Source organism: Otolemur garnettii, unplaced genomic scaffold (assembly GCF_000181295.1).
Source record: "Otolemur garnettii isolate 467f Iridium unplaced genomic scaffold, OtoGar3 scaffold00049, whole genome shotgun sequence".
Classification (NCBI taxonomy): domain Eukaryota; kingdom Metazoa; phylum Chordata; class Mammalia; order Primates; family Galagidae; genus Otolemur; species Otolemur garnettii.
The window spans coordinates 13,205,919-13,233,187 of record NW_003852444.1 but is presented as its reverse complement, the minus strand read 5'-3'; the positions used below and the strand labels follow the sequence as shown (position 1 = coordinate 13,233,187).

The 27,269-nt window shown below is 35.1% G+C and overlaps 1 protein-coding gene across 3 annotated transcripts in view; it reads right to left on the bottom strand.

Annotated features, from left to right (window-relative positions):
- The window catches only part of LOC100959858 (coatomer subunit gamma-2), a 112,761-nt gene that overhangs the window by 58,391 nt on the left and 27,101 nt on the right, over nt 1–27,269 (bottom strand). For all 3 annotated transcript variants that reach the window (XM_003791614.2, XM_023514223.1, XM_023514224.1), the window contains 2 exons: nt 24,613–24,692; nt 1,104–1,179 (listed from right to left, as the gene is read on the bottom strand). In XM_003791614.2, coding sequence (XP_003791662.1) covers nt 1,104–1,179; nt 24,613–24,692 — 156 coding nt within the window. The remainder of the gene's footprint in view (nt 1–1,103; nt 1,180–24,612; nt 24,693–27,269) is intronic.

Genomic DNA, 27,269 nt, shown 5'->3' with positions numbered 1-27,269 from the left:
AAGAAGAAGTAGAGTTTATTTCAATTTTAACTGGGAAAAAGGTTAGCTCTGGCAAGGTTGTGACAGATAAATATGCCTATAACAGACTGAGGTCAATATTCAGACAAAAAGAGAATTATATTGCTGGCACTGGCATGGTTAAGTCTTATGCTACCAATTTAATGCTAAAAACAAAAATGACAACAAAACAGCAAAGCAGCAAAAAAATATTAAGCCATTTCTGGTACATTTTCTAGAAACTTGATTTACTAAATTTGCAGTTTGACCCTGTTCAACCTTTAAAACTTAAGCCTGCAAACACACACATAAAATGTACCCAAGCATGGATATACAACTATTATTATTGTTATTGTTATTTTAGAGACAGGGTCTTGCTATGTTGCCCAGGCTGTACTCAACTCCTGGTCTCCTGAGTAGTGGGGACAATAGGCATGTGCCACCCTGCCATGCTTGTTATTCAATTTGCTCAGGAATACCTGGCCTGCCCTTCATTTCAACATTTCCTATTCAGTTTCCAGAAAGGGACTGTCTAACATACTAGATGACCTCAGCCTTCCAGATACAATGGACTGGATCAAGTTAAACACCTGACTTGGACTCATTTGAATACAACTACTGGCTTACTAGTGGCTAATCAGATTCTTTTAGATATTTGAAGGAGGGGGCCTGAATTTGGCAAATAATGAATCACCACAGCAATTATCTTAGAAATCTTGCTGCCGAGTTCCTTAGAATGGCCCTATTTTTTATTCTGATGTCTGGCTGTAAACTTTACCTGAAATTCTGAGAGATTTGTGTCTTATAATAAAGCTAATTTCTTATATTATTATTGAGTTAAACTTGAGTGAGTTTTTACTTCTTGCAAGTAATGTGCCCTGACTATAACAAAGTCATGAGAGCAAATACACAGACAAAATGGACTAAAAGGAAAAAAATCAGGGGGAGGGGGGGTACGGGGAGGAAGGTCTGGAACCACAAAAGTCTTTCTGGTGATCATGTTTCTCTTATACTGAAGATTCCTGAAATCAGATTAAATCTATACAGCCACCTGCAGATAAACATAGTCTTCCTTTTGATAACTCAGTAAAACAAAAAGAACTTACATCAGTGATTCTGCAGAGAGCCCTGATGGCTGGGCCTCGGTACACATCCTCCTTTCCAGTCATGTCCTTAGTCAGACTAAGAAAAACCAAATTAGTTTAGATGAAATCAATTAAAACCTTCTTTCTTATGGAGTCCACCCATATTAGTACAAAAGCTAATTTCCAATTGTCTTCATAATTTTCTAAATGCAGCTACTGATTCAACAAATATTTACAGAGTATATTCTTTGTATAAATGCCAAAACTATTAAGTAGAAGACCTTCCTAAATCTTAAGAATACAGTGAATGATACACAAAACAAAGTCTTTGCCTTTATGGAACTTACATCTTATAGGATATAGAAAATAATCAAATCTCTAAAACCCCACAATTTTAGATACTGGTAATTGGCATAAAAAATAAAATGAGGTCTTAATAGCATCTGGGAACTTGAAAATAAAAATAAAATAAGACAATGGTATAGAGAGCCCTAGGCTGGTATCTCCCCAAATCCTAAGACCCATTAGATTAGACATAACTTTTATAAGAAATTAACAAAAATTATTAACTCATTAGGTATCTCTCTTTTTTAGGAATAGCTTTCTAAAATGATAATCATAAATGGCTTCACATTTTTCTGCTGAGGTTCACAAACAGGCAGAGGAGTGTGGACTGGGCAACAGAATGTCATACTTTAAGGAAGTTAACCTTTTCGCCTCCCTTCTCTTGCTCTCCACGTACTTATACTACCCACAAACTATCAATTTCTCCCCTTCCATAACTCCTCTCACATAATCCCAAATGGTCTGCAACCCTGACTCACTCTCTTAGGACAAGCAGGAGGAAAAAGTTGTAAATAAATTTTTCAATTATAAAAGTAATTCATTCATATAATAATACCTTTCAAAATATTCAGTAATAAATTCAGATATGCATCATTAATGATTGCTAAATACTGCATTAAAAGAATGTTGGGGGAATGTTGGGGAAATGGATAATCCTCAACAGTCTCCCAGTAAAACATTCAGTTAATTTTTAACTTAATGATTCTATTTTATTTTTGCATTGATTGAAAATATCTTTTTATATGACCAGATTTTTGTAATGAATGGAAATGTTACCTTTTATATGCTAAATTTATATATGAATTTGGGTCTTTTCTGAACTTTCTGTTACATTATTCCATTTTTTCCCCTTTCAATACGAATTCATTTTATTACTATATCATTATACATTTTTTTGTATCTAGAGACCAGGTTCCCCCTCAAAAATTTTTATCAAAATGTTGCCACAGACATAGACTATTTCAGATGAGATTTGAAACACATGTCAATATTCTACTAACATTTTGTTTGGAAGTGCCCTGCATTTATACACAGGCTAACAAAGGTTAACATTCTTTGATGCCCGTCAATAGTTTTTTCTTCAGATGGGCGCTATACATTTCTTAAGTTTGCTTTTCAGTATTTCATCATTTTTATATGCCATTATAAACTGGACCTTTTCTTTCATTATATATTCAGGCACAATGTTTAAATATAGGAAAAAACATTCATTTAATCTCAAAATCCCCATAAGGCGATCAGTATTGTCCCTTTTTTACAGATGAGGAAACCAAGCACAGGATAGTTAATAACTTACCTAAAAAGTAACAGGGACAGATTTAAATATAGACAATCTGGCATATTATGTGAGTGCAATCATATTAAATTTTGTCACTTCTTTTCCAATATTATATTCTTATTTCTTTCCACCTGCAATTAGCTAATATTTGTAAAACAGTGGTAATATTGGGCATTTTATCTTGTTCCTGATTTAATGGGAATGTTCCCCATTAACTATAATGCTAGTTTTGGGTTTAAGATATACTTTTCTTTTGTGTCGAATTACGTACACCCTCTTACTTCTCAAAAAAATTTTTCTTTTTCTTTTTTCTTTTTTGGCCAGGGCTGGGTTTGAACCCACTACCTCTGACATATGGGGCCGGTGCCCTACTCCCTTGAGCCACAGCCCCTTTTTTTTATTCAAATTTTTTAAAAAATATCAAGTATTAAATTCTGACAAATACTTTTTAGACATTTAAAAATAATCATGTGGTTTTTTCCTTTAACCTACTAATATAAGAAAGGGACATGAGAAGAATTCCTCATACAAAATAATTCATGAGATCAGCCACCTTTATGGTGATGAATTTTGTTGTAATACTGTTCTGCAGTTTTCTGACCAGTACTATTTTTATAAGTAAAAAGTTTAAGAAAACTCAATTGTGTACTTGGGTTTTTTATTTTTTCTGGGGTCAGTTTTGATAATTTGTATTTTCACAGAAAAACACTACAAAATATTCACATGATAATGGTTTGAATTTTCTCCATATTTATCATTATTTCTCCTCTGTTCCAATTTTGTGATTTTTTTCTGAATCAGATTACTTTATTTTAGCTTTGTTTAAAAAATACTCGCATTTGATCAAAATTACTGTTTTTCCATATTATTGTCTACTAATTTATGCTTTATTTTTATTACTCTTTCCCTTATACTTTCCTTGGGTTTATTTTATAATTTTTTACAACTTCATAAGCAGTACACCTAATTCATTTGTTTTTATTATATTATCACTATAGCAGATGCTGTGGGTTGGAACATTGAAAATATAGTCCAACTAGCCCCCTTCTGTTTGCTTTTCTTTTCTGGCTGGAAAATTAAGACCCAAACTTGCTATACTCTCTATGGCTAGGATACAGATATATACCTAAGCTTTCCTAAGCAGACATAACCAAGTGTGACTTTACAGACATAGGCAGTAAGTAGGGAAATAAGCTCTTAAGACAGAAATAGTTGCTTTTTCTGGCATGGCTATTGTGGAACTTTGGTAGGTGATCGTGGCAAGAGTATATTGCTTAAAAAAGTTCTGCACTGTGGGCATTTTCCCCTGATGCACTCTTTCTGGTTCTCTAAAACACTAGCTTGGTTCTCTGGACTTCCAAGACAATCTGTGAACTGCATATAAACCTGCCACAGTTGGGAACCCTGAATAATGCACTCATTTAGTAATTTAAGTGCTAATGGCTATTAATTTTCCTCTAAGCACAGCTTTAGTTGAAATCACAGGTTTTAATCATTAGATTTAAAAAATACTCTGTGATTTCAATTTTCAATTATATAGTGACCCAAAAAGTGAGACTTTTTTTTTCCATTTTGATATATCTAGGTATTGTTTCCTTTTCTAATCTATAAAAACAAATAATATAATACCTACATATATCAGATAAAGTTTAACTGCATTGTAATGAAAGAATATAGTCTCTACTATATATACACTTACTGGAATTAAGGAGTTTTCAGGGGATGAATATTGAATACTTTGTGTTTTATAAACACTTGTAAAGGTGACTTTTCTATTATAAAGATGTGGTTTTCTTAAGTATTAATTAATCTTTATAAAGTATAGTATTTATATGCTTTATATGCTAAGGTTCTTCCTTTTTTTATAACATGAACTGATAATTTGTGTTTACATAAGCATTTTTTGGTTTTTGGTTTATGTACTTTGATGCTGCATTAACAAACAATAATTCATGACAGTTACTCTCTATTTTGGGTATTGATAAAGTGCTCTTTTTTGTCTCATTCAAAACTCTTTGCAGGCGTGGCATCCATAGCACAGCGGTTATGGCATCAGCCACAAGACAACTGGCGGGTCCAAAACCAGCCTAGGTCAGCTGAACAACAATGACAAATGCAACAAAAAATAGCTGGGAGTTGTGGTAGGTGCCTATAGTCCCAGCTACTTGGGAGGCTGAGACAAGTCAATAACTTAAGCCCAAGAGAGGTTGCTGTGAGCTGTGATGCCACATCACTCTACTGAGGGTGACATAGACTGTCTCAAAAAGCAAAAAACAAAAACAAACTTTTTGTATAGAATTCAATTTTTTGATATTAATACCATGACCCAAGCTTCCTTTCAGTAGTGTTTGCCTTTCATATTTTCATCCATTCTTATTTTTAATAATTATGGGTACATAATAGTTTATGTACCTTATAATCTTTACAGGATACATGTGATGTTTTAATACAGGCATACAATATGAGTTCATTCAATCAGCATAATTAGTATCCATCACCTCACGCATTTATCATTTCTTTGTGTTAGGAATATTCCAATTCTACCCTTTTAGACATTTTAAGGTATAGCCTAACTCACTGTTCTTTAGAGTCACTTAGTTGTACTATTTCACTCTATCTGACTATCTAACAATATGTTTGTACCGGTTAGAGTACATAGTCAGTTCGGGATGAACAAGGCAAGAGGGAATGGAAAAGTTAGTCAGCCAGCTATAACAAACAGACCTGAGAAGGAGCCATTAATTTCCTATCACTGCACAGGTACAAAGTGACCCTTCCTTCATTATATCACTATTATAATAAAATAACATTGTTGGTTAAATTCCCCACCTTGAGAAAAACAGGGGAACTATGAGTAAGAACTAAAGTTGGATGGAATGAACACTTCCACCCACCACCCTTCTTTGAGTTCAACAAATAAAAACAGCAAATACTTGGGGGTTGGGGCAGCTGTTCTTTCAAGCCTGTCTGCTCCTTTTTCTCAGAGCATATTTTTGCTTCTGTATAGCCTTTTCTATAACTTTCTGCTTATGCCCAATAAATCTGCCACAATCACTCAATTGTGTGTGTATCCTGAAATTCCTTTCTGCAATGTAAGAACTTTTATACCAGTGACACACTCATTAACCATTCCCACTTTATCCCCATCCTCTTTACACCATGCTATCCTTCCCACCCTTTGGTAACCATCATTCTACTTTCTGTCTACTTGAAGATCAATTATTTTTAATATTTAGCTCTCACACATGAACGACAATGTTCAAGATTTGTTTTTCTGTGCTGGGTTTATTGTTCTTAACATCATGTTCTCTAGTTCCATCCATGTTGTTGCAAATGGCAGGATTTCTCCTTTTTGTGGCTATATATTCCATCGTGTATATAAACCACAATTTCTTTATCTGTTTATGCAATGATAGATACTTAGGTTGATTCCAAATCTTAGCTATTGTGAATAGTGCTTCAATAAACATGCGAGTGCAGACACCTTTTCAATATACTGAATTCCCCTCCTGATGATAGATACTCAACAGTGGGATTGCCGGTTCACATGACAGTTCTATTTTTGTTTTTTGATTTTTTGCAGTTTTTTTTTTTTTGAGGCACCTCCATACCACTCTTTATAGTGGTTGCACTAATTTACCTTTCTGCTAACAGTGTTCAAGGATTCTCCTTTCTCTACAGTCTTACTAGTCATTTGTCACTGCCTTTTATTTTAAGTGGGGTAAGACGATATCTCATTGTAGTTTTGATTTGCATTTCTCTGATGACTAATGATGTTGGGCATTTTTTCACATACCTGTTGGCTGTATATATGTCTTCTTTGGAGAAATGTCTACTCAGATGCCTTTAATTGGATTATTTTTTTTTCTATTGAGTTGTTAGAGCTCCTTATCTATATGTATATCTTGTTATTAAAGTACTTTGTCATGTGGGTAGTTTGCAAATATCTTCTCCCATTCTGTAGACTGTCTCTTCAGTTGGTTGATTATTTCCTTTTATGTGCAGAAGCTTTTCAGTTTGACACTAGCCCATTTTGTTGAATTTTGCTTTGGTCTCCTATACTTTGGGAGTATTATTTAGGAAGTTCTTGCCTACACCAGTCTCTTAAAAATTTTTCCCAATGTTTTCTTCTAGTAGTTTCACAGTTTGAAGTCTTAAATTTAAGTCTTTAATCCACTTTGATTTGCCTTTTGTACACGGTAAGAGAAAAGGATCTAGTTTCATTCTTCTGCATATAAATGTCCAGTTTTCCCAGCACCATTTATTGAAGAGACTGTTATTTCCCCCTTATATGTTCTTGGCACTTTTGTTCTAAGTTCACTAGAGATGTGTTGCTTTATTTCTGGGTTCTCTATTCTGTTCCACTAGTCTATGTGTCTGTTTTTATGCCAATATCATGCTGTTTTAGTTACAATAGCTGTGTAGTATAATCTGAAGTCAGATAATGTGACTCCGTCAGATAATGTGACTCCTCCGGATTTTTTTTTTCTTTTTGCTCAGGATGGCTCTGGCTCTTCTGGATCCTTTGTGGTACCATGTAACTTTTAGGATTATTTTGTCTTTTTCAGTGAAGAATGTCATCAGGATGACACTGATGAGGATTGCACTGAATTTATAAACTGCTTTGAGTAGCATGGACATTTTACCAACATTGATTCTCCCAATCCATAAGCATGGAATATCATTCTATTTTTTTGTGACCGCTTCAAGTTTTTCATTGATGTTTTATAGTTTTCATTATAGAGATCTTTCACTTCTTTGGTTAAGTTTATTCCTAGGTATTTCATTTATAGCTCTTATAAACGGTATTACTTTCTTGGTTTCTTTCTTAGATTGTTTACTGTTACCCTATACAAATGCTATTAATTTTTGTGTGTTGATTTTGTATCCTGCAACTTTGCTGAATTTGTTTATGAGTTCTAATAGCTTTTTCATGGTTTCCCTAGATATAAGATCATAACATCTACAAACAAGGATAATTTAAATCTGTATTTTAAAATTTCATTTCATTTCATTTCATGTTTGAGACAAAGTCTCACACTGTCCCTATGGCTAGAGTACACCATCATAGCTCACTGCAACTTCAAACTCCTCAGCTCAAGTGATCTTCTTGCCTCAGCCTCCTAATCAACTGGGATTACACGTGTGTGCCAGTATGCCCAGGTAAAATTTTTGTATTTTTCTGTAGAGATAGGGTCTCACTGTTGCTCTAGCTGGTCTTAAATTCCTGATCTCAAGTGATCCTCCTGCCTCAGCCTCCCAGAGTGCCAGGTTCACAGGCCTGAGCCACCACCACATCTGACCTGTATTTCTTTCAAAGAGGTAATGTTGGGTGCTAATTCTGTCCATTTGTTTTCTGTTACATATCTATTTTGAATATTTCCTTTGTTTCCTATGTGGCAGAGATATCCAACAAAGCTTTCTGCAATGATGGAAATGCTTCTCATCATTCAATACAGTAGCCACAAGCTTCACCTGGCAAAGTAGCTAGCTTCACTAATGAACTGATACTCAATTCTACTTGAGTTCATTATCATTAAAGTAGGTGTATATAGCTAATGGCCTAACTTAATGGACAATCCAGCTATAGTTGTATTTTGTTTTGCTAAGTGTATGTGTTTTCTTTCTGAAATGTGGAAGATTCATACGTAGTATTCTAGCTTTAGTTCTTTTTGTGGCTACCCATAAAACTTTAGACAAAATAGTTAAGCTATGAAGGCTAAGAAAATTATTACACATAAACTCTCTCCTTTTTCATCTGCCCCCATCTCTCAATTTTTATCATTCTTCTTGCATTATCATAGATTATAACATTTATATTCTATCTTTAATCACACATCTCACAGTGGTTTAATCCTACTTCTATGATTGAATAAGTTCAATACTCACTGCTAACTCATTTCCTACCACAACTTGAATTTTTAATATCATTTTTTTAAAAAAAGCTATGCAAGGCCATGGAGCTCACACCTGTAATCCTAGCACTCTGGGAAGCCGAGGAAGGTGGATTGCCTGAGCTCATAGGTTCAAGACCAACCTGAGCAAGTACAACACTGTCTAAAAATGGTCAGGTGTTGTGGCGGGCACCTGTAGTCCCAGCTACTCAGGAGGCTCTGGCAAGAGAATTGCTTGAGCCCAAGAGTTTGAGGTTGCTGGGAGCTATGGCGCCACAGTACTCTATAGAGGGTGAGGGTAACAAAGTGAGACTCTGTCTCAAAAAAAAAAAAAAAAAAAACTCATAGGTGTTATGGTTCTAGAATTCTTTTACACCTGGAGTCTGCTTATTTCCTTGTTCAAGTATTTGAATGACCACCTGCTTAGCTTCATCATTCCTGGATCTCATGCTCTTTTTCTTAAACTTTGCAGACATGACCCCTATTCTTTTCTGATACTGAAAACTACTGTGAATAGCTGAAGCCAGACTCAGTTTTTCTCACTTTTAAATGACTAGCTTTTACTACCAAAAGTCTTTGTTTCTCTCCATAGTACATATAACAAATTAACCAAGATGCATCTTGGTGTTAGTCATTCTGTTACAATTTTTGTTGGAATACAGTATGCTATTTTAACATGTGGATTTCTTTCTTCATATGTCAGGAAAGTTTTCTTCTCTTTTATTCTTGAATATTTTATCTATAAATTGGGTTTCTAATTCAGCAATCTCTAAAGGTTTACCCTCTCACTGCTATTAAATTGCTTTAATCTTTTTGTTTTGCATTTCAATGAGTGATTATCACCTGTCAACCACTTTTCTAGACACTAAGGATACTTTAGTGAGCAAAAGAGACAAAGAGTATGGCCTTCAACAAGTATATTCTGACAGAAGACAATCTAGTAAATATTTTAGACTTTATAGGTTGTATGATCTCACAGCTACTCAGTTTTGCTGTTATAGCACAAAAGCAGCCATATGCAATACATATACAAGCCTCTGGGACCACAGAGTAGAGCTCACAGTCATGAAGGATTATTTCCAAACCTTGAAACCTAAAGAATTTGTCTGATTAGATTCAAAACTGTTTCTCATATTGGTAACTCCTTTCTTTCCTTCCATTTTCTCCCTTTTGGAATGAAAATGTATATAATTATTCCATGCCTGTACTTCCACTGTACTTTGGGAGTACAAAACTTGATTTCTAGCTACACAGGTCCATAGATGGAAGAAGAATTCTGCCCCAGGATGAATCATACCAGAAACTCACCTATCATGGATTTGTATGTTTTAGAGGATGCCATTTGATACTTTTGAGCTATGATATTTAATGAGATTTTGATGTTGATGTAACAGGTTATACTTTGGAAGATACTATAATATAGGAAATGTATTTTGCATATAGGATGGAGGTAAACCTTTGGGATCCAGAGGGAAGACTGTAATAACCTAAATAATAGCCCCCAAAGATATCAAGGTAAATTCACCTTATATGGCAAAAGGTACTTTACAGACGTGATTAAATACTGAGATTGGGAGGTTATGACAGATTATTTGAGCAGACCTTAAATGTAATCACAAGTATCTTTATAAGAACAAGTCTAAGGAAGATTTGATACAGGAAGCAGGAGACAGGGCATGAAGCAAGAGTTTGTAATGATGGAATGAAAGAGTTAGAATTCTAGGAATGCAGGCAGTCTTTAAATGCTACAGGGAAGAAAACAGACTTTCCCCTAGAGCTTCCAGAAGGAATCAGCTCTCTGCAAACCTCTGACCCCAGCCCAGTAAAACTTATTCTAGCCTCTAGAAGTATAAAAGAAAAATCTGTGTTGTTTTAAGCCACCAGGTTGATTGTTTAAGCTACCAAGCTTGTCGTTTATTCTTAAGCATTTAATCTCTTTGGTGGTTGTTGTAAATGAGGTTCTACTGCCATTACATCTTCTCTGTTGTTTGTTCATATGAATACTACTGATCTTTAGATGTTAAGTTTACATCATCCTCCTCCACTAAATTGTTTTATTGTTGAGTTCATTTTATCATTGATTATCTTGAACATCCAGGTATTCTATCACATCGTAAAAAAAAGTTTTAATTCTTTGTTAATTCACTGTTTCAAATTGGTTACTCAGATTATCTGATTGCATTGCTTAATACTTAAAGTACAATCATGAAAAGCAGTGAAGACAATTTTAAAGAAGTCTGTAAATTTGTCTTAATTTTTATGAGGCGGCACCTATAGCTCAGTGGGTAGGGCGCCAGCCACATACACCCAGGCTGGCAGGTTCAAACCTAGCCCGGGTCAGCTAAACAATGTCAACTGCAACAAAAACATAGCAGGGCGTTGTGGCAGGCACATCAGTCCCAGTTCTTGGGAAGCTGAGGCAAGAGAATCACTTAAGGCCAAGAGTTTGAGGTTGCTGTGAGCAGTGACATCACTGCACTCTACCAAAGACAACATAGTGAGGCACTGTCTCAAAAAAACAACAAAAAAACACAATTTTTACATTTCTTCTGTTTCAATCATTATTTCCTCCTTATTTCTTATTTTGCATATTTGTTTTTTCTCCTTTTTTTGTTATCAATTACCAGTGATTTATCTATTTTGTTAATTTTTTCAAATACGAGATTTTGATTTACTAATTAGATGTGTCTTTCTATTCTTTTCCTCATTAATTTCTTTTATCTATGTTACTTCCTAACTTGCTCTTTCTATTGAGTTACATTGTTGTCTAGTATTTTAAGCTAAGAACTTACTTCATTCATTTTTAGTCTTTCCTTTTTTTAATCAGCTGGCTTTTTTAAAATTTTTTTTATTAAATCACAGCTGTGTACATTAATGCAGTCATGGGGTACAGTGTGCTAGTTCTATATACAATCTGAAATATTTTCATCAAACTGGTTAACGTAGCCTTCATGTTATTTTCTCAGTTATTGTGTTAAGATATTTGTATTCTACATTTAGAAAGATTCAAAAAAGCAGTGATCAGATGAAAATCCATCACACCAAACACTTTTATCAACAAAAAAGGAAAGATTCACATCTTAAAGGGAACATGTGAATCTTTCCTTTTTGTTGATAAAAGTGTTTGGTGCGATGGATTCTTTAATTCACCCTACGTATTCTTTTTTTAAAAATCAATTTTGTGGGGCAGCGCCTTTGGCTCAGTGAGTAAGTAGGGTGCCAGCCCCATATACCGAGGGTGGCGGGTTCAAACCCGGCCCCTACCAAACTGCAACCAAAAAACAGCCAGGCGTTGTGGTGGCCACCTGTAGTACCAGCTACTCAGGAGGCTGAGGCAATAGAATCACCTCAGCCCAAGAACTGAAGGTTGCTGTGAGCTGTGATGCCACAGCATTCTACTGAGGGCAACAAAGTGAAACTCCATCTCTATAAAAAAAAAAAAAAATCAATTTTGTTTTAATTGACACATTATTGTATATATTTACAGGGTATACAGTAACATTTTTATACATACAATTTAAGGTGATCTAATCAGGATAATTAGCACATCTATCTCAAACATTTATCATTTCTTTTAATGAGAATATTCAAATTCTTCTAGTTTTCAAATATTCAAATATTCAATTTGAATTCTTCTAGTTTTCAAATATTCAATTCTTCTAGTTTTTCTTTTGGAAGTTTGACTGATATGCCTAGGGGTGTGTGCATCCTCCTTGATATTCTCTATACTTTCTGGATATGTGTTTTATGTGTATGATTAGTTTGGGAAAAATTCTGGCTATTATTACCTCTAATACTTATTTTGACTCTTCTCTTTTTCTCCTTCTGAAATTCTAAGTATGCTAGGCTGTTTGTTATTCTCTTAAAATGCTCTGGCTACTGTTCTCTTTAAAGTCATTCTTTCTCTGTATCCCACTTTTGGTTAATTTTTATAGGTGCATCTTTGAATACATTTATTTTTTCCTTGGCCATGTTGAGTCTATAATAATCTTCACCTCTGCTGCAGTGTTTTTAATTTCTAGCATTTCCATTTGTGTCTTTCTTACATTTCCATCTTTCTGATGAAAAGTACCCATATGGCCTTGCAGACTACCCATACTTCCATTAAAGTATCTAACATATTTATTTATTTATTTTTATTGTTTGGGATTCATTAAGGGTACAAAGAATTATGTTACACTGATTGCATTTGTCAGGTAAAGTCCCTCTTATGACTGTGTACTGCCCCCAAGAGGTAATGCCATACACTAGGACCCCCCATTCCTTTTTCTCTTCCCCTCTCCCCGATCCCTCATTCCCTTATCTTCTACCTTGTATTAGATCTTGTACGGCCTTCATATTAGAATTGAGTACACTGGATTCTTGCTTCTCTGTCCTTGCAATGCTTTACTAAGAACAATGTGTTCCAACTCAATCCAGGTTAATACAAAAGATGTAAAGTCTCCATCTGTTTTAATGGCTGAATAGTATTCCATGGTATACATACACCACAACTGTTAATCCATTCCCGGGTTGGTGGGCATTTATGTGGTTTCCACATTTTGGTGATTATAAACTGAGCTGATAAACAGTCTGGTGCAAATGTCCTTATGATAAAAGGATTTTTTCTTCTGGGCAGGTGCCCAGTAATGGGACTACAAGATCATATGGGAGGTCTAATTTCAGTTCTTTGAGGTATCTCCATACTTACTCCCAAAAAGGTTGCATTAGTTTGCAGTCCCACCAGCAATGTAGAAGCGTTCCCATCTCTCCACAACTGTGCCAATATCTGCAGCTATGAGACTTTGTGATGTGGGCTATTCTCATTGGGGTTAGGTGATATCTCAGAGTGGTTTTGATTTGCATTTTTCTGATGATTAGGGACAATGAGCACTTTTTCATGTTTGTTAGCCATTTGTCTGCATTCCTTAGAAAAGGTTCTATTCATGTCTCTTGCCCAGTGATATGTGGGATTGTTGGCTCTTTTTATGTGGATTAATTTGAGTTCTCTGTAGAAATATATTTATTTTAAATTCCATGTCAACATTTTCTACACATACATTTAAGCGACTTTGGTTCTGATGACTGCTTTGTCTCTTGATAGTATTCAGGTTTTTAATTTTTTGCTTAAGCTTCCTAATTTTTTGTTGAAAGCAAAACATCATCTGTAGGACACAAAGAGACTCAAGTAAATTGTTTTCATGCCTTAAAGTAAGAGCACATTTCCTTCTCCTTGGTCTTTAGCTAAGGAGTTTGAATTAATCTAATTGAGAGTTGGATTAGGTTGGTTTCTTATGCTGTGGTTACCCTCAGTGCTCCACAGGCTTGTCTTCAAATTCCTCTAGTGATGTTTAGGTTGAAGGCTGGTGAGCCATGCATAGCATATTCTTTTTCAGGGTCTATCTCTATCATCAGCTTTTGGTCTTTTGTTTACCTAGCTCCATACAGAAAGAAGGCCAGTCTTTTAATTTTACAAAGCTATTTTTGGTTATCCTACATCTTTTGCATTTCCTTATGAATTCTAAAATCAGTTTATCAATTTTTATAAGAAGGCCTACTGGAATTTTGATGGGGCTTGCATTGAATTTATAGATCAATTTGGAGAAAATAAGCATCTGAACAATATTCAATCTCCAAACACAGTGTACCTCTCCCTTTATTTAGGTCTTACTTCACTTCAATCAGCAATGTTTTATAGTTTTCAGTGTAAGTACCTTACATGTTTTTATCAGATTTACCCCAGAGTATTTCATATTCTGAGGCTACAATAAATAGTATTAAATTGTAATTTATGACTGTTCTTTGTGAGTATATAGAAACATAATTGATTTCTGCATTCTGATCTTGTGTTCTGTAGATTTGCTATACTGACTTCTTAGTTCTTGTAGCTTCTGTTGGATTCCACAAATTTCCTACATAAACAGCATCATCAGCAAACAAAGCCTTATTTTTGTTGTTGAAGTTGTTCATATCCTTAGTAACTTTTCTGTACATTTGTTCTATGTTTTTGAGAGAGTACTGAAATTTCCATCTGTAATTGTGTATTTTTCTATTGCTCCTTGCAATTTTATAAGATTTGCTTGAAATCACTGTGAAATTCTGTTACTAAGAACATAAACAATTAGGTTATCATGTCCTCTTGATAGGTTGATTTCTTTATCCTTGGTAATTATTTATTCCAAAATTTATATTATCTGTTATTAATATGAAGAGGATAGCTTCCTTGTGGTAAGAGTTAGCATAGTATGCCTTCTTTCATACTTTATTTCTAACCTATTTGTTTCTTTTTATTTAAAGTATATTTCCTATAGGCAGCATATAGTTGAATTTGGCTTTTTTAATAATTCCAATCTGACAACCTGTGCCTTTTAATTGGGGTGCTAATGTGATTTATATGGTTAACATTAAGCCTACATCTTGTTATTTCTATTCTTCTATTTATCTATTCTATTCATTTCATTTTCTTTGTTCTCTTTTTCCTCCTTCTTTTGAAACGTGTATACTTTATGATTGCTTATCTCCTTATTGGTATATTAGCTAATAATTCTGCAATGGTTATTTTAGTGATTGCTTTAGGGCTTTTAAAGCACATCTTTAATTTATCAGACTGTCCTCTTCATTAATTTAGGTCTTTCTCTACACCAATACCTTTTTTCTTTTTTCTTGAGACAGAGTCTCACTGTGTCACCCTCAGTAGAGTGCTGTAATGTCACAGCTCACAGCAACCTCAAACTCTTAGGCTTAAGTGATTCTTTTGCCTCAGCCTCCCAAGTAGCTAGGACTACAGGTGCTGCCACAACACCCGGCTATTTTTGTTGTTGTTGTTATAGTTATTATAGTTTAGCTGGCCCAGGACAAGTTTGAACCTCAGCCTCACTGTCTGTGGCTGGCACCCTAGCTGCTGAGCTATAGGTGCCAAGCTGAGCCACCAATCCCTTTAATTTATCAAACTGTCTTATTATTAACACTTAAAGAACAGAGTAAAAGCTTTATAGGAGTAAAAAGTAGTTTCATTTATCCTCTTGGGCTCATACTATTGTTTTCTAACATTTTACTTTTACAAATTCCACTGTGAATTATGATGTTTAAGCAGTTAGCTAACTTCTAAAGAGATTCAAATGGTAAGAAAGCTCTCCTACATATCTACTCAGGTTTAGTTTCCACTACTCTCTACCCCTTCGCATAGATCCATATTTTCTTTAAGTATCATTTTCCTGTTGCAGGAAAAACTTCCTTTTATATTTACATGTGACTCAACTAAAGATGAATTCTTTCAGCTGTTGTATGTCTGAAATTATATTATATTCATTTTTGAAAAATATTTTCAGTGCACACAGAATTCTGGATTCACAATTATTTTTTTTACTTGTTTTCTTTTAGTACTACCAAGATGTTGTTGTAGTGGTTGTTCTGGGGATCACTCTAGTATTATTTCTCTTCAGCCTGAAAACTCTAATAATTTTCTTTCAAGTAGGCCTGCTGATGACTAATATTTTTAGTTTACTTCCGTATGAAGAAGTCTTTATTTCACCTTCATTCCTCCCAGGTATTTTTGGTGGTTATAGTATTTTGGGTTATCAGTTCCGTTTTCTTTCAGTATTTTAATGATGGTGTTCCACTGTCTTTTGACTTCTATGTTTTCTGATGAAAAATCCAGTTACTTACATTGAAGTTCTTCTGTATGTAACACGTCTTATTTCTCTAGTTGCTCTCAGTTTTCCTCTATCCTGGATTTTTAGCATTATTTGTATAGGTGTGGATTCATTTGAATTTATCTTATGTAAGTTTCACTGAACTTCCTTGATCTGTGTCTTTCCCTCAATTTTAAAGCTTTCAGATATTCCTTCAATTTTTTTGTTTCTGCAACACTCCCTTTCTCCTCTCCTTCAAGGACTTCAATGACATGAACATTAGACCCTTTTATATAGTCCCACACGCCAGTGGGGGCTATTTATTTTTGTTTTCAATCTTTTTTCTCTGTGTTCTAAATTTGGATTATTTCTATTGGCTCATCTTCACGTTTACTGGCCACTTCACTTCCTCTGACATCTCCATTCTGCCATTGAGATCTGTCATTGAATTTTTTTACTTTACATAATATAGTCTGTCATTTCTAAAATTTTCGGGGGTTTTTTGTTGTTGTTGTTGTTGTTCCAGTTTTTGGCCAGGGCTGGGTTTGAACCCACTACTTCTGTCATATAGGGCTGGCACCCTACTCCTTGAGCCACAGGCACTGCCCATTTCTAAAATTTCCATTTTGTTCTTTTTTCATATATAGTTTACTGAGGAGAATTTCTCTTGCTATTCATTTCAAAGATATCTACCTTTATGGAGCATGGATATACTAGCTGTTACCTATATTTAATAATCCTAACAACTCAGTCATTTCTGGTTTGGCATCTATTAATTACCTTTTTTCTTGGGAACTGGTCAGACTTTCATGGTTGACCTCGAACTGTTATCTTCGATATAATATTTTGAACATTATGTCATGAGACTCTGGGCCCTATTAAAAGCCTCTGGGAAATATTGACTATTATTTTAGGAAGGAACCAATCCACTTAGCTTCAGATTGCAAGTTCTATCTGGCTTTCTGTGCATGTTGGTTCCAATATCAATCCATATTTCAAAGCTTCTGTTATGCTTCTTTAGGTGTGTTCCACACATGCAGTAAGGTATCTGTTCCTGCAAGTCTTTCCTCATGTCATTTCTCTCATACTCTTTAACTATCAGAGATACCTTTTCCTAGTTCTTCTAGCCTAAAATATGAGGTCCTCTCAGGGTTTTAGCACCTTGCAATATTACATAATCCTATCTAAGTGAGCTCACCCTTAGAGTGAAGAGGTAGGAAAGGACAGAAGGAAAAAATAATAATATGGATTCACCCTGTTCTTCACACAACAAGAGCCCCTTTTCTTTTTTTTTTTTTTTGAGACAGAGCCTCAAGCTGTCCCCCTGGGTAGAGTGCCATGGCATTACAGCTCACAGCAACCTCCAACTCCTGGGCTCAAGCGAGTCTCCTGCCTCCGCCTCCCAAGTAGCTGGGACCACAGGCACCCGCCACAACGCCCAGCTATTTTTTGGTTGCAGCTGTCATTGTTGTTTGGCGGGTCCGGGCTGGGGATTCGAACCCACCACCTTAGGTGTATGTGGCTGGCGCCTTAGCCAGTTGAGCTATAGGCGCTGAGCCAAGAGCCCCTTTTCTAAGGGACAGGTTGTTATCCTAGGATTTTAGATGCTTATAACACAACTGTCACATAACAGTTCCTCAGGTGGTGCTGACCTCAAGACAGGACTAGGAAAGAAAAGGAGAAAAACAAAAACAAACAAGATAAGTTTCTCTCTGAGTCTTTGTTGACCCCATCCACTCACTACACAGTACCCTACTCAGCTTGCCCTTGGGTCAAACCCAGAGTATATGGGGGAAAACTAAATATAGAACTCACTGTTCCTACATTGGTCATTCATTAGCTATTGTTTTTCTCTCCTTAATTCACTTGCTATTATTTACTATTTGGAGGCCTCAGGTAATTGTTTTTGTATTTTTGTCCAGAGGTTTTTGTGTGATCACTGGGAATACCCAGCAGTGGCCTTACTTCATCTTGACTGATATTAGAAGTTTCCCACTTTCACTTTTAGTCATTATTGCTCATTTCAGTAGGCATAAGAGAAGGAAGTTGTATGACTGGCATAATTTTATCATCTTTCCTCAAAAGTCTGCCACAATTTCAGTTTAAAGGAGAATAAATGTTAATCCGAATAAATCAGAGCAATTGGCTTACAAACTGGGCAGGAAAAAGGGAAGAGAAGGAAAGTAGGAGGCAGAAAAGTTTCTTAACACCAATTAAACCTACCTTTCTTTATGTCTGCCTATGTGTGAGTGCTTTCTTGAGGTAGAGAGGAAAATAATCTCCATGATTACAGCCCCCTTGCTTGTAGAAGAGAGAAAAGGGACTATCCTGTGTAACTCTGCAATAAACTTTTACTGCATATCCAATATGTGCAAGGCACTTCCCCAGTTATTAATAATACAAAGTTACATAAGATATGGTTCTTGTTCTCAAAGATTTAATAGTTCAGAGGGCAGAAAAACATGTAAACAAATAATTACAATAATGTATCAAATACTAAAACAGGTTAAAAACGAAGTGTTATGAGAACAACAGAGGAGACAATGACTAATCTGTCAAGAATTAGGAAGTCAGCATCTATAATGATATATATCTAAACTATATAGAAAAGCAAATAAAATAATTCTAGGCACAGGAAGAAATATGTACAAAGATACAAGGTATCAAATAGCATGATGGGTTTGGGAAATAGCAACATTGATATGAACCCCCGGGAATACCAATATTTAGATGACAGGCGAAAGAAAAATAGCTACTTCTGAAGAATAATAAAATAATCAGAGATGAGAAGAAATTTAGGACTATGGTTTCTGAAAGCCAAAGATGAAAGAACTCCAGGAATTGTTTAATCACATTAAAACTGGGAGATAGGTCAAGTAAAATGTGGACTTGATTCTGTAATTAGAGGTTACTAGAGATCTTTGAGAGAGGAATTTCACAAAAGAAGTGGCTATGTCAGATTATAATAGTACTATAATTACAGATACATAACAGTATCTTGTGCTACGCCAAGTCCTGGAAGTAACCTCTCAGAAGTAAATATTCAAGCACAGCTGCACCCTTCAAATAAAAAAGCTGTTTCCAGCTTCTATATTTCTTACCAAGTAAATGAATGTGGCTTATCTGTCCCTTCAGGAACCTCGAAGTATTTTCCTCCCTCTACCCAAATGCACACATTCCTCCCAGAATTGATTTCAAAACTGCCTACCTAATATCAGTTTCTACAACCCATTTATTTCATCCTTAATCATGGTCCATGAACTGTTCGTTTTATTTTCAGAAACTAGGGATGTAACTTATCCCATACTGACACCCACTTCCCACACTGCTTCCTAATGTGAGTGATGGATCATTCCTCGGGGCTCAAATTCCAGAATTCTAAGCAATCTTCAGATGTAGACTTTCACTGAGTGGGTCCCATCACAAGGGGGTCTGCCTTCTATTAATGGATAGAATAGTATCATGAGATTGTCCATATACTTGACCATTCTTAAGCCACTGATCAAAATTCCACTTTTTTTAATTGAGTATAATTTAAACACAATAAAAAACAGGCAACTCAAGTGTTCAGTTATATCAGTTTTGGCAATTGTGATCACTCCAGTAACCTCTATCTAAAACAAAATACTGAACATTTCAGTATCTCAGAAAGTTCCCTCTTGCTCATTTTGATCAATTTTCTCCAACTAACCAGACTTCTGGATTCATTATCACAAATGAGTTTGGGTTATTCTTAAGAGTTTGTAAAAATAGAATCATCCAGCATTATAGTCTTTTGTTACAACACAATGTTCTAGAAGTTTATTCATGTTGCTGTTTGAATACAGCAATCTGTCCCTTTTTATTACTGAATAGTAGTCCATTCATGAATATACCACAATATGTTTATCCATTCTCCTATTTGGAGCCTCTGGATTGTTTCCAGTTTAGGGTTATCACAAATAAAACTACTATGAAATTCTTGTACAGTCTTTTTTGTGGCAGTATGTTTTCACTTTCCTTGGGTAAAGACCTAGAAGTGTTATCACTGATCACAGGGCAGGTACATGTTTAATTTCATAAGAAATTGCCAAACTTTTCCTAAGGTGATTGTATTATTCTACATTCTTATTTTCAGTGTATGAGAATTTCAAATGTTCTATATACTGAGTACGCAAGTAGGTTTCGTGATTTTGACATTCTCAGGCTTTCTTATAATAACCGTCTGGGGTAGGAGGGTATGGTACAATACCTCATTAATGTTTTAATCTGCACTTCAGTGATGACTAATGGAGTTGAGAAAATTGTGCTTATTGGCCATTTGTATACATTCTTTTGTAAAGGGTCTGTCTTCAGGTTTTCTTAATCTTAATCGCTATGTTTTTTTGCCAAGTTAACAAATTGTCTACATATACGGAATGTTCATCTAAAATACTAGTTTTCCATTCCTGCTGTTATAAATTGCCAAAATTAGTGTCTTACAACAATATAAATTTATTACTTTCAGTTCTATAGAAGTCCAACGTAAGTCTCACTGGGCTAAAATCACTGTGATGTGGGGCTTTGTCCATTTCACATGCAAAATACATTCACTCATTTCAAGATCTTCCCATATCTCAACACTGCAGCATCAATTCAAAGTTCAAAATCTCATCTAAATATCACTGATTCAAAAGATCCCCAATCTTATTATCAAAATCATTTGAATTAGGTATGGGTGATCCCCTTTGTACAATCCATCCTATGGCAATATTTCTCTCCACCTGCAGAGCTATGAAACCAGAAAACAAGTTTCCCACTCCCCAAACATAAGGTAGGATGGTCATAGAATAATAGTTACAGATATTCCCTATTCAAATAGAGAACAAATGAAAGGAAAAAAAATCACTGTTCCAGAGCAATTCTGAAATCTAGACAGGCAAACTAGAATAGGTTTCTGCCTGGGCAGAATTCTGTACAGTTTTCAGCTCCACCCTATAGGCATGTTCTACTCAACCTCAGAGTCATCCTTTCTTTTTCACAAAGAGTAACTAGTATGTATTTAAAGCTGAGTAGTTTGATTAGCCTGTTTCCTACCTATAGAATTCTGGGGCCCTTCTTTCTATTCATCCTGTCTTATCCCTTTGAGTTCAAGGTGGCAGTATTTCTGCTAGAGTAAGATTCTCAAAAACCTTGTGGGTCAAATATATACAGGGTACAGGGACTCAATCTATTGGACAAGAGGCTCCTTCACAGATCTTGCCTAGATATCCCATCTCTATTTTTGACTTCTACTTAGATGCTGAGGGAATTTATGAGTCACCCCCTTGATCCTTCACTGTTTTGTATGAGTGAAAACTCTGACCTTTTGATCTTTCTGAGGCTTCAGCAAAAAGTTGTATAGTGATTCCTTTGATTTTTTTTTCTTTGCAGTGTATTTTCCTGTACTGTGAATCTGTTGATTTTAGCACCCTTTGCCTTTTGGATAGGCTAAGAAATTCCAAAATCATAAGTCTTGGTTTAACAGGTCTCCCATCAATGTATTTCTTTACTTTCAAATTTTAGTTTTGGTAGCAAAACAAAACTAGGCCACATCTTCAATGTTTTATCTAGAAATCTAAGTTAAAGATCCAAGTTCACTGCTTAAAAGTCTTGCTTTTCACACAACTACAAGACAATTCTGTTAAGCTTTCTGCCATCCTCATAACAAGAATCCCTTTTCCTCCAGTTTCCAACATTTTCCTCTGAACCCCACCAACAGTGCCTTTAATGTAGGTATTTTCACCAACAATCTGTTAGCAATGATTTAAGTATCCTCTAAAGTGATAAATGTTTTCTCTATCCTGCTCCTCACGTCCTTTCAAGTCTAGCAGGATCATTAACACATATCTACTGACAGGCTTTTTACCACAATCTAGGATTTTTCTATCACATACCTCAAAATTCCTCCAACAGATGCTCACTGCCTAATTCCAAAGCTACTTCCACATTTTTAGGTATCTGTTACAATAGCATCCCACTTCCAGGTACCTAAATCAATTGTTCTTTATTGCACCTGTATTAGTTTCTTTGGTCATGGTCCTCTTCCTCCATCTCCAAATCCGGCAATATATATCTCTACCATGACATCTCTTTATGGACCCTCTTCTTCTGCCTCTCACTTCCATTTTTAAAAACTCTTCTCCTTAAAGGGCTCCCCTGAATAATCCAAGATGAGCTCCTTATCTGCTGTTTAGCAACTTTAATTCCCCTTTGCCATGTAATATAACATATTCACAGGTCCTGGAAATTGGGACATGGACATCTTTGAGGGGCCATTATTCTACCTGCCACATTGACTAATCACTTAAAATGAACTAGAAGTAAACCACAATCAAAGGTGGCCTAACAAAACTCAGACAGAAGTATTAACAGCTAAAAGAAACCAACAAAAAAATTCTCAATCAATACTGACTAATTTGTTTTAAAATTTTAAAATATTGAGTGAATCGAGCAACCTAACTCAATTTTCTATTTCTTACTTGTGGCAGGCACTATAGCTGACTAATCTAACACCCATTTTCAACCCCTTCTCCCCTGCCTGCCCCTGATACTTGGGCTACAAAAGCTAAATACTCACTTTCCTGGCCTCCTAACGATAGTAGTATTATACAGTTCTGCCAAATGAAATCTAAAAATTGCCTAGGGAAAAGATATTGCCTTCCTGATAAAAGAGGCAGATGGTGCCGGCACTCCCTGGCCCCCTTCCAAGTACCCCTCCTGCTGTGAATGTGTTACACTGCCAATAATGCAGGCATCTATTTTGCAATAATGGAGAATGTCCAAAAGAATTCAACAGACACTGGCCCTGACACTGCTGAGTTACTGAACCAACAGTTGCCACTCTGTGCCTCTAGACTTATGGTTATATGAGGAAAAACAAACTCTTGTCTTGTTTAAGTTATTGTTTATACCTGCTTTGCTGTGATTTTTGGCTAAAAACTTTCTTTATCAAGACTATATTTGACACAACTGCTGGTTAAATACAAGCACCCTCCTCCAAAAATTTACCAGATTATATATAACTAGATTCACTTAAATGAGTTACAACTAGTAATTAAGAAGGCAACTATATAGGAGGTTGGATGGAGGGAGGGTAAACAGTGGGACCACACCTATGGTGCATATTACAAGGGTACACATCAAATCTATTAAGTATAAAGCATAAATGTCTTAACATAGTAATTGAGGTGAAGGCTATGTTAACCAGTTTGATGTAAGCATTCCCAACTGTATATAAAATCCACACATTGTACCCTATAAGTGCATTAATGTATACATGATTTACGTATTTATGACTTAATAAATATTTTAAAAGGGGTGAAAAGAAGGCAACTATTTTAAAAATAACATTTGTTATACATGTTAGAACTAGAAATTCATTCTAGGACATTTGGAAATTAACAAAAGTTTAAAGAAAATAAATATTAGCTACAATCCCAAACACCTAGAGTTAACCACTGGTAATAAATCAGTGTATTTCCACCTGTGTTTTTTCTATACATACATAAAATATATTTAAAAGTGAGATTACATGGAATACATAGTCTGAAGTCAATTCCCACTTAGCACTTTAATGAGGATTTATTCATGTCATTAAAGATGTTTTAAAATTATTTCTAAGAACTTAAAAATACTTTACAAACATTACATGGTTAATTAATTTTTTAACAATGATAGACATATAAGTTGTCCTTTTTCTTAGTGTAAACAGCGCTGCAATAAACATTGTAAAAGTCTTGCTCTGTTACAGTGATTATTTTCTAAGAATAGTCCCATAAATGTGGTATTATTAGGTCAAAGGGAAGCCCTTTCGATCATGCAAACAATGATGTCAAACCATTTTCCAAAAAAACTAAATCGATTTATTACTGTTTCCTATGTATATGAACATGTCTCTAAGTACTTAATGCTGCTTCATGGGCTTTTTTTTCTTGCCAGTTTGATGAGTAAAAATACTACAATTCATTCTTAAATTTTTAATCTACTTTTTTTGGCTGCCAGTGAAAATGAATAACAATATTCAAATAGTTTATATTGGTTATCACATGAATTACCACTTGGGTGTCTATAATGTAAGAGTTCTTTATATATCATAGATGCTAGCCTTTTGATATATTTGTTAAAAATATTTTATTTCAGTGTACACGTACCATTTACTTTTTAGTTCTGTTTCTATGTTTTCATGAACATTTGAATGTAATAAAATTTATTAGTATTATCCTTTGTGACTTCTCTCTCTGCTTTATCAGATGGGGATGAACTTTACAAGATGACAACTGCATTTTAGAAAAGTATATTTAAGATATTATATTCTTTTAAATACCTATTGGCTTTCTCACAAAGAACAGCAAATATTTTACTAAATACATACATCCAATCCTAGATTCTGACCATTCACATACCTGCTTGTGACAATTATCACATCCTCAGAGATGGTAGCCATTTCTTTGATGGTAAGGTAGCACATTCTCCTCAATGTTTGCTGAAAAATTATTTATAAAAGGCAACAGATTATTCAAAAGAAAATGGTTTTTAAAATTATTTGAAGTGCAGACCCCTAGTAAGTACATTTGGAAAGATATTCTTAAAGAGATTCATCTACCAAAAAAACTTTTAAAACTATTTGAGTGAGGGGTGGCACCTGTGGCTCAAGGAGTAGGGCGCCGGCCCCACATACCAGAGGTGGCAGGTTCAAACCCAGCCCTGGCCAAACACTGCAACAGAGAAGTATTTGAGTGAGAAAATATTCCAAATACTCTTATTTCCTAAAAACAAAGAATCAATGCATTGACACACTAAAAAGAATCTAGGTGAAAACTTAAAATTTAATTATATGAGTCTTTCTACACAGACATGCAAAGTTAGACTCTAACAGTCTCAGTACAAAGATGAAGGTTTTTCAAAGTGTTAAAAGGCTTGAGCTAAAAAATAGTGTTTTCATGTTCTTAATAAACATAAAGAGATGTGTAGATTCTGCACTTCCCTCTCAGGTCACAGTATAACAGTGTTTTCCCTGAACCTTAAATGATTTGTGATTGGACAACTTACTTAAACTTTCAATTATCAGGATTTCCAGACAATCCAAAGTAAGCACTAAGGTAACAATAACCAAGTACCACCTACCCTCCCCTAATCACCTGGATCTCTGATTTATTCATACACTATGGATAAATAGGCACTGGTTATACCCTAGGTCCTCTAATCCAGTGGTTCTCAACCTTCCTAATGCCGCAGCCCTTCAATACAGTTCCTGTGGGTCACAACCCACAGGTTGAGAACCACTGCTCTAATTTCTCCAGCCTTATTCCCTACTAAGTAACTTCAAATTTCTTATAAGCAAAGAAATTCAAGTATGTTTCAGACCTAGCTCTGGAGTCTATATACAAAGAATCTTGAGGTTACTGAGCCCATTAAGGAAAGAAAAGAAGGGAATGAGCATTCTCATGGTGATTAAAGACAGAAAAAAATCAAAGATAAAGTCAGTGTAGGGCAGATACAGGGGCAGATCACAGTCATACAAAGCTGCTATGAGAAAAACAGAGAAAATAAGAATCAAAATTTCAGGGTTAAGCAATCACTCCCACCCTACAATAAAAAACACTTTGAGAAGTAGAAGAAAACTGAAGATACTAAAAAAAGACAAATTTAAGCTAAAGCTCAAAACATAAGGGCTCAACAGTATTAGTTACCCAGGATACGGAAACTAAACCACATTTCCCATACCACCTCACATCCACCAAAATGGTAAAAATTCAAGAGACTAACAATACAAAATGTTGACAAAGATGTGCTCTTAACCACCGAAACATACTACATAAACAAACAGAAATGCTGAATGAAATGTGAACTAAAAATTTGCTATAGCCTACAGCAAAACAAAGGGAAATTCACAGGTGCTAGAACTGAAAACAAATAAAAAACATTTGTAGCCATAGAAGTACAAGCCCAGTACAAGCCCAGGAACTTATTGGCATGGGATTTCGTATCTAAAATCTAGGAAGAATAGGATTCTAAAAGGTATTTTCTTCAGGCATAAAGTAAATTATCAAGATAACTCAGAAATACAGCAAGAGATGAAGAGTTTTTTTTAAAAGTGTTAAGAGACATGTGTTAAACTGCAGTGAACAGAAGGCACACATGAAAAGATGTTATATAATACATACATATGTGTAAATGTGCATGGCATGTGTATATGTATACATACCTGTGTGTGTATATATAGAGATATACTCTTATACATATAAATTACATATAAATGTCCTAAGAATCTCAAATTTCCTCTGAGTGGGGAAAAGAAAAGGATGAATATTAGATTTTGATAAGGGAAAAAATGTTACAATTTTTAGGATAATCACTAAAAGAACTTCCAAACCACCATCCCACATGTCACTGATGCTCTTCACTTCCATTTTGCCTTTTCTCACTCTTTGCTTTATTTTAAACAGTTTCTACTGCTGTCTTCAAGTACACTGATTTTCCCCCTATATCTTTAATCTGCTATTAACCCCATGCAATCAATGTACCTTTCATTTTGTGTCACTTTTCTTAATTTCTGGAAGATTCAGTTGGATCTCTTTGTGTGTCTTCTATTATTCTTGTTATGTCTTTGTATACACTTTTTTTGAACAAAATAGTTTAATTTTTCACATCAATGAGAAATGTGTGTTTTTTTTTTTTTTAAAAAAACATCTGAAATAGAACTGCTGATGAAGTTAGAAAAAAAGACAGAGTAGAACCTCTGTAAGTTGATCACGCAAAGGACTGTAATACAATGGTCAACACATAGGTAGTCAACGTAAAAAAACAAGGCTACTGTACTGATACGTACATTTGGTGCATGTCCACTCTATGAAAATTAGGTCAACCTAAGAAGGTGGTCAATGTAGGAAAGTGGTCAACTATGGATGTTCTACTGTAAATGAAAAGTACAAATAGGCTGGGTGTGGTGGCTCATGCCTGTAATCCCAGCACTTGGGAGGTCAAGGCAGGTGAACTGCCAACTGCCTGAGCTCACAGGTTCAAGACCAGCCTGAGCCAGAGCAAGACCCTCATCTCTAAA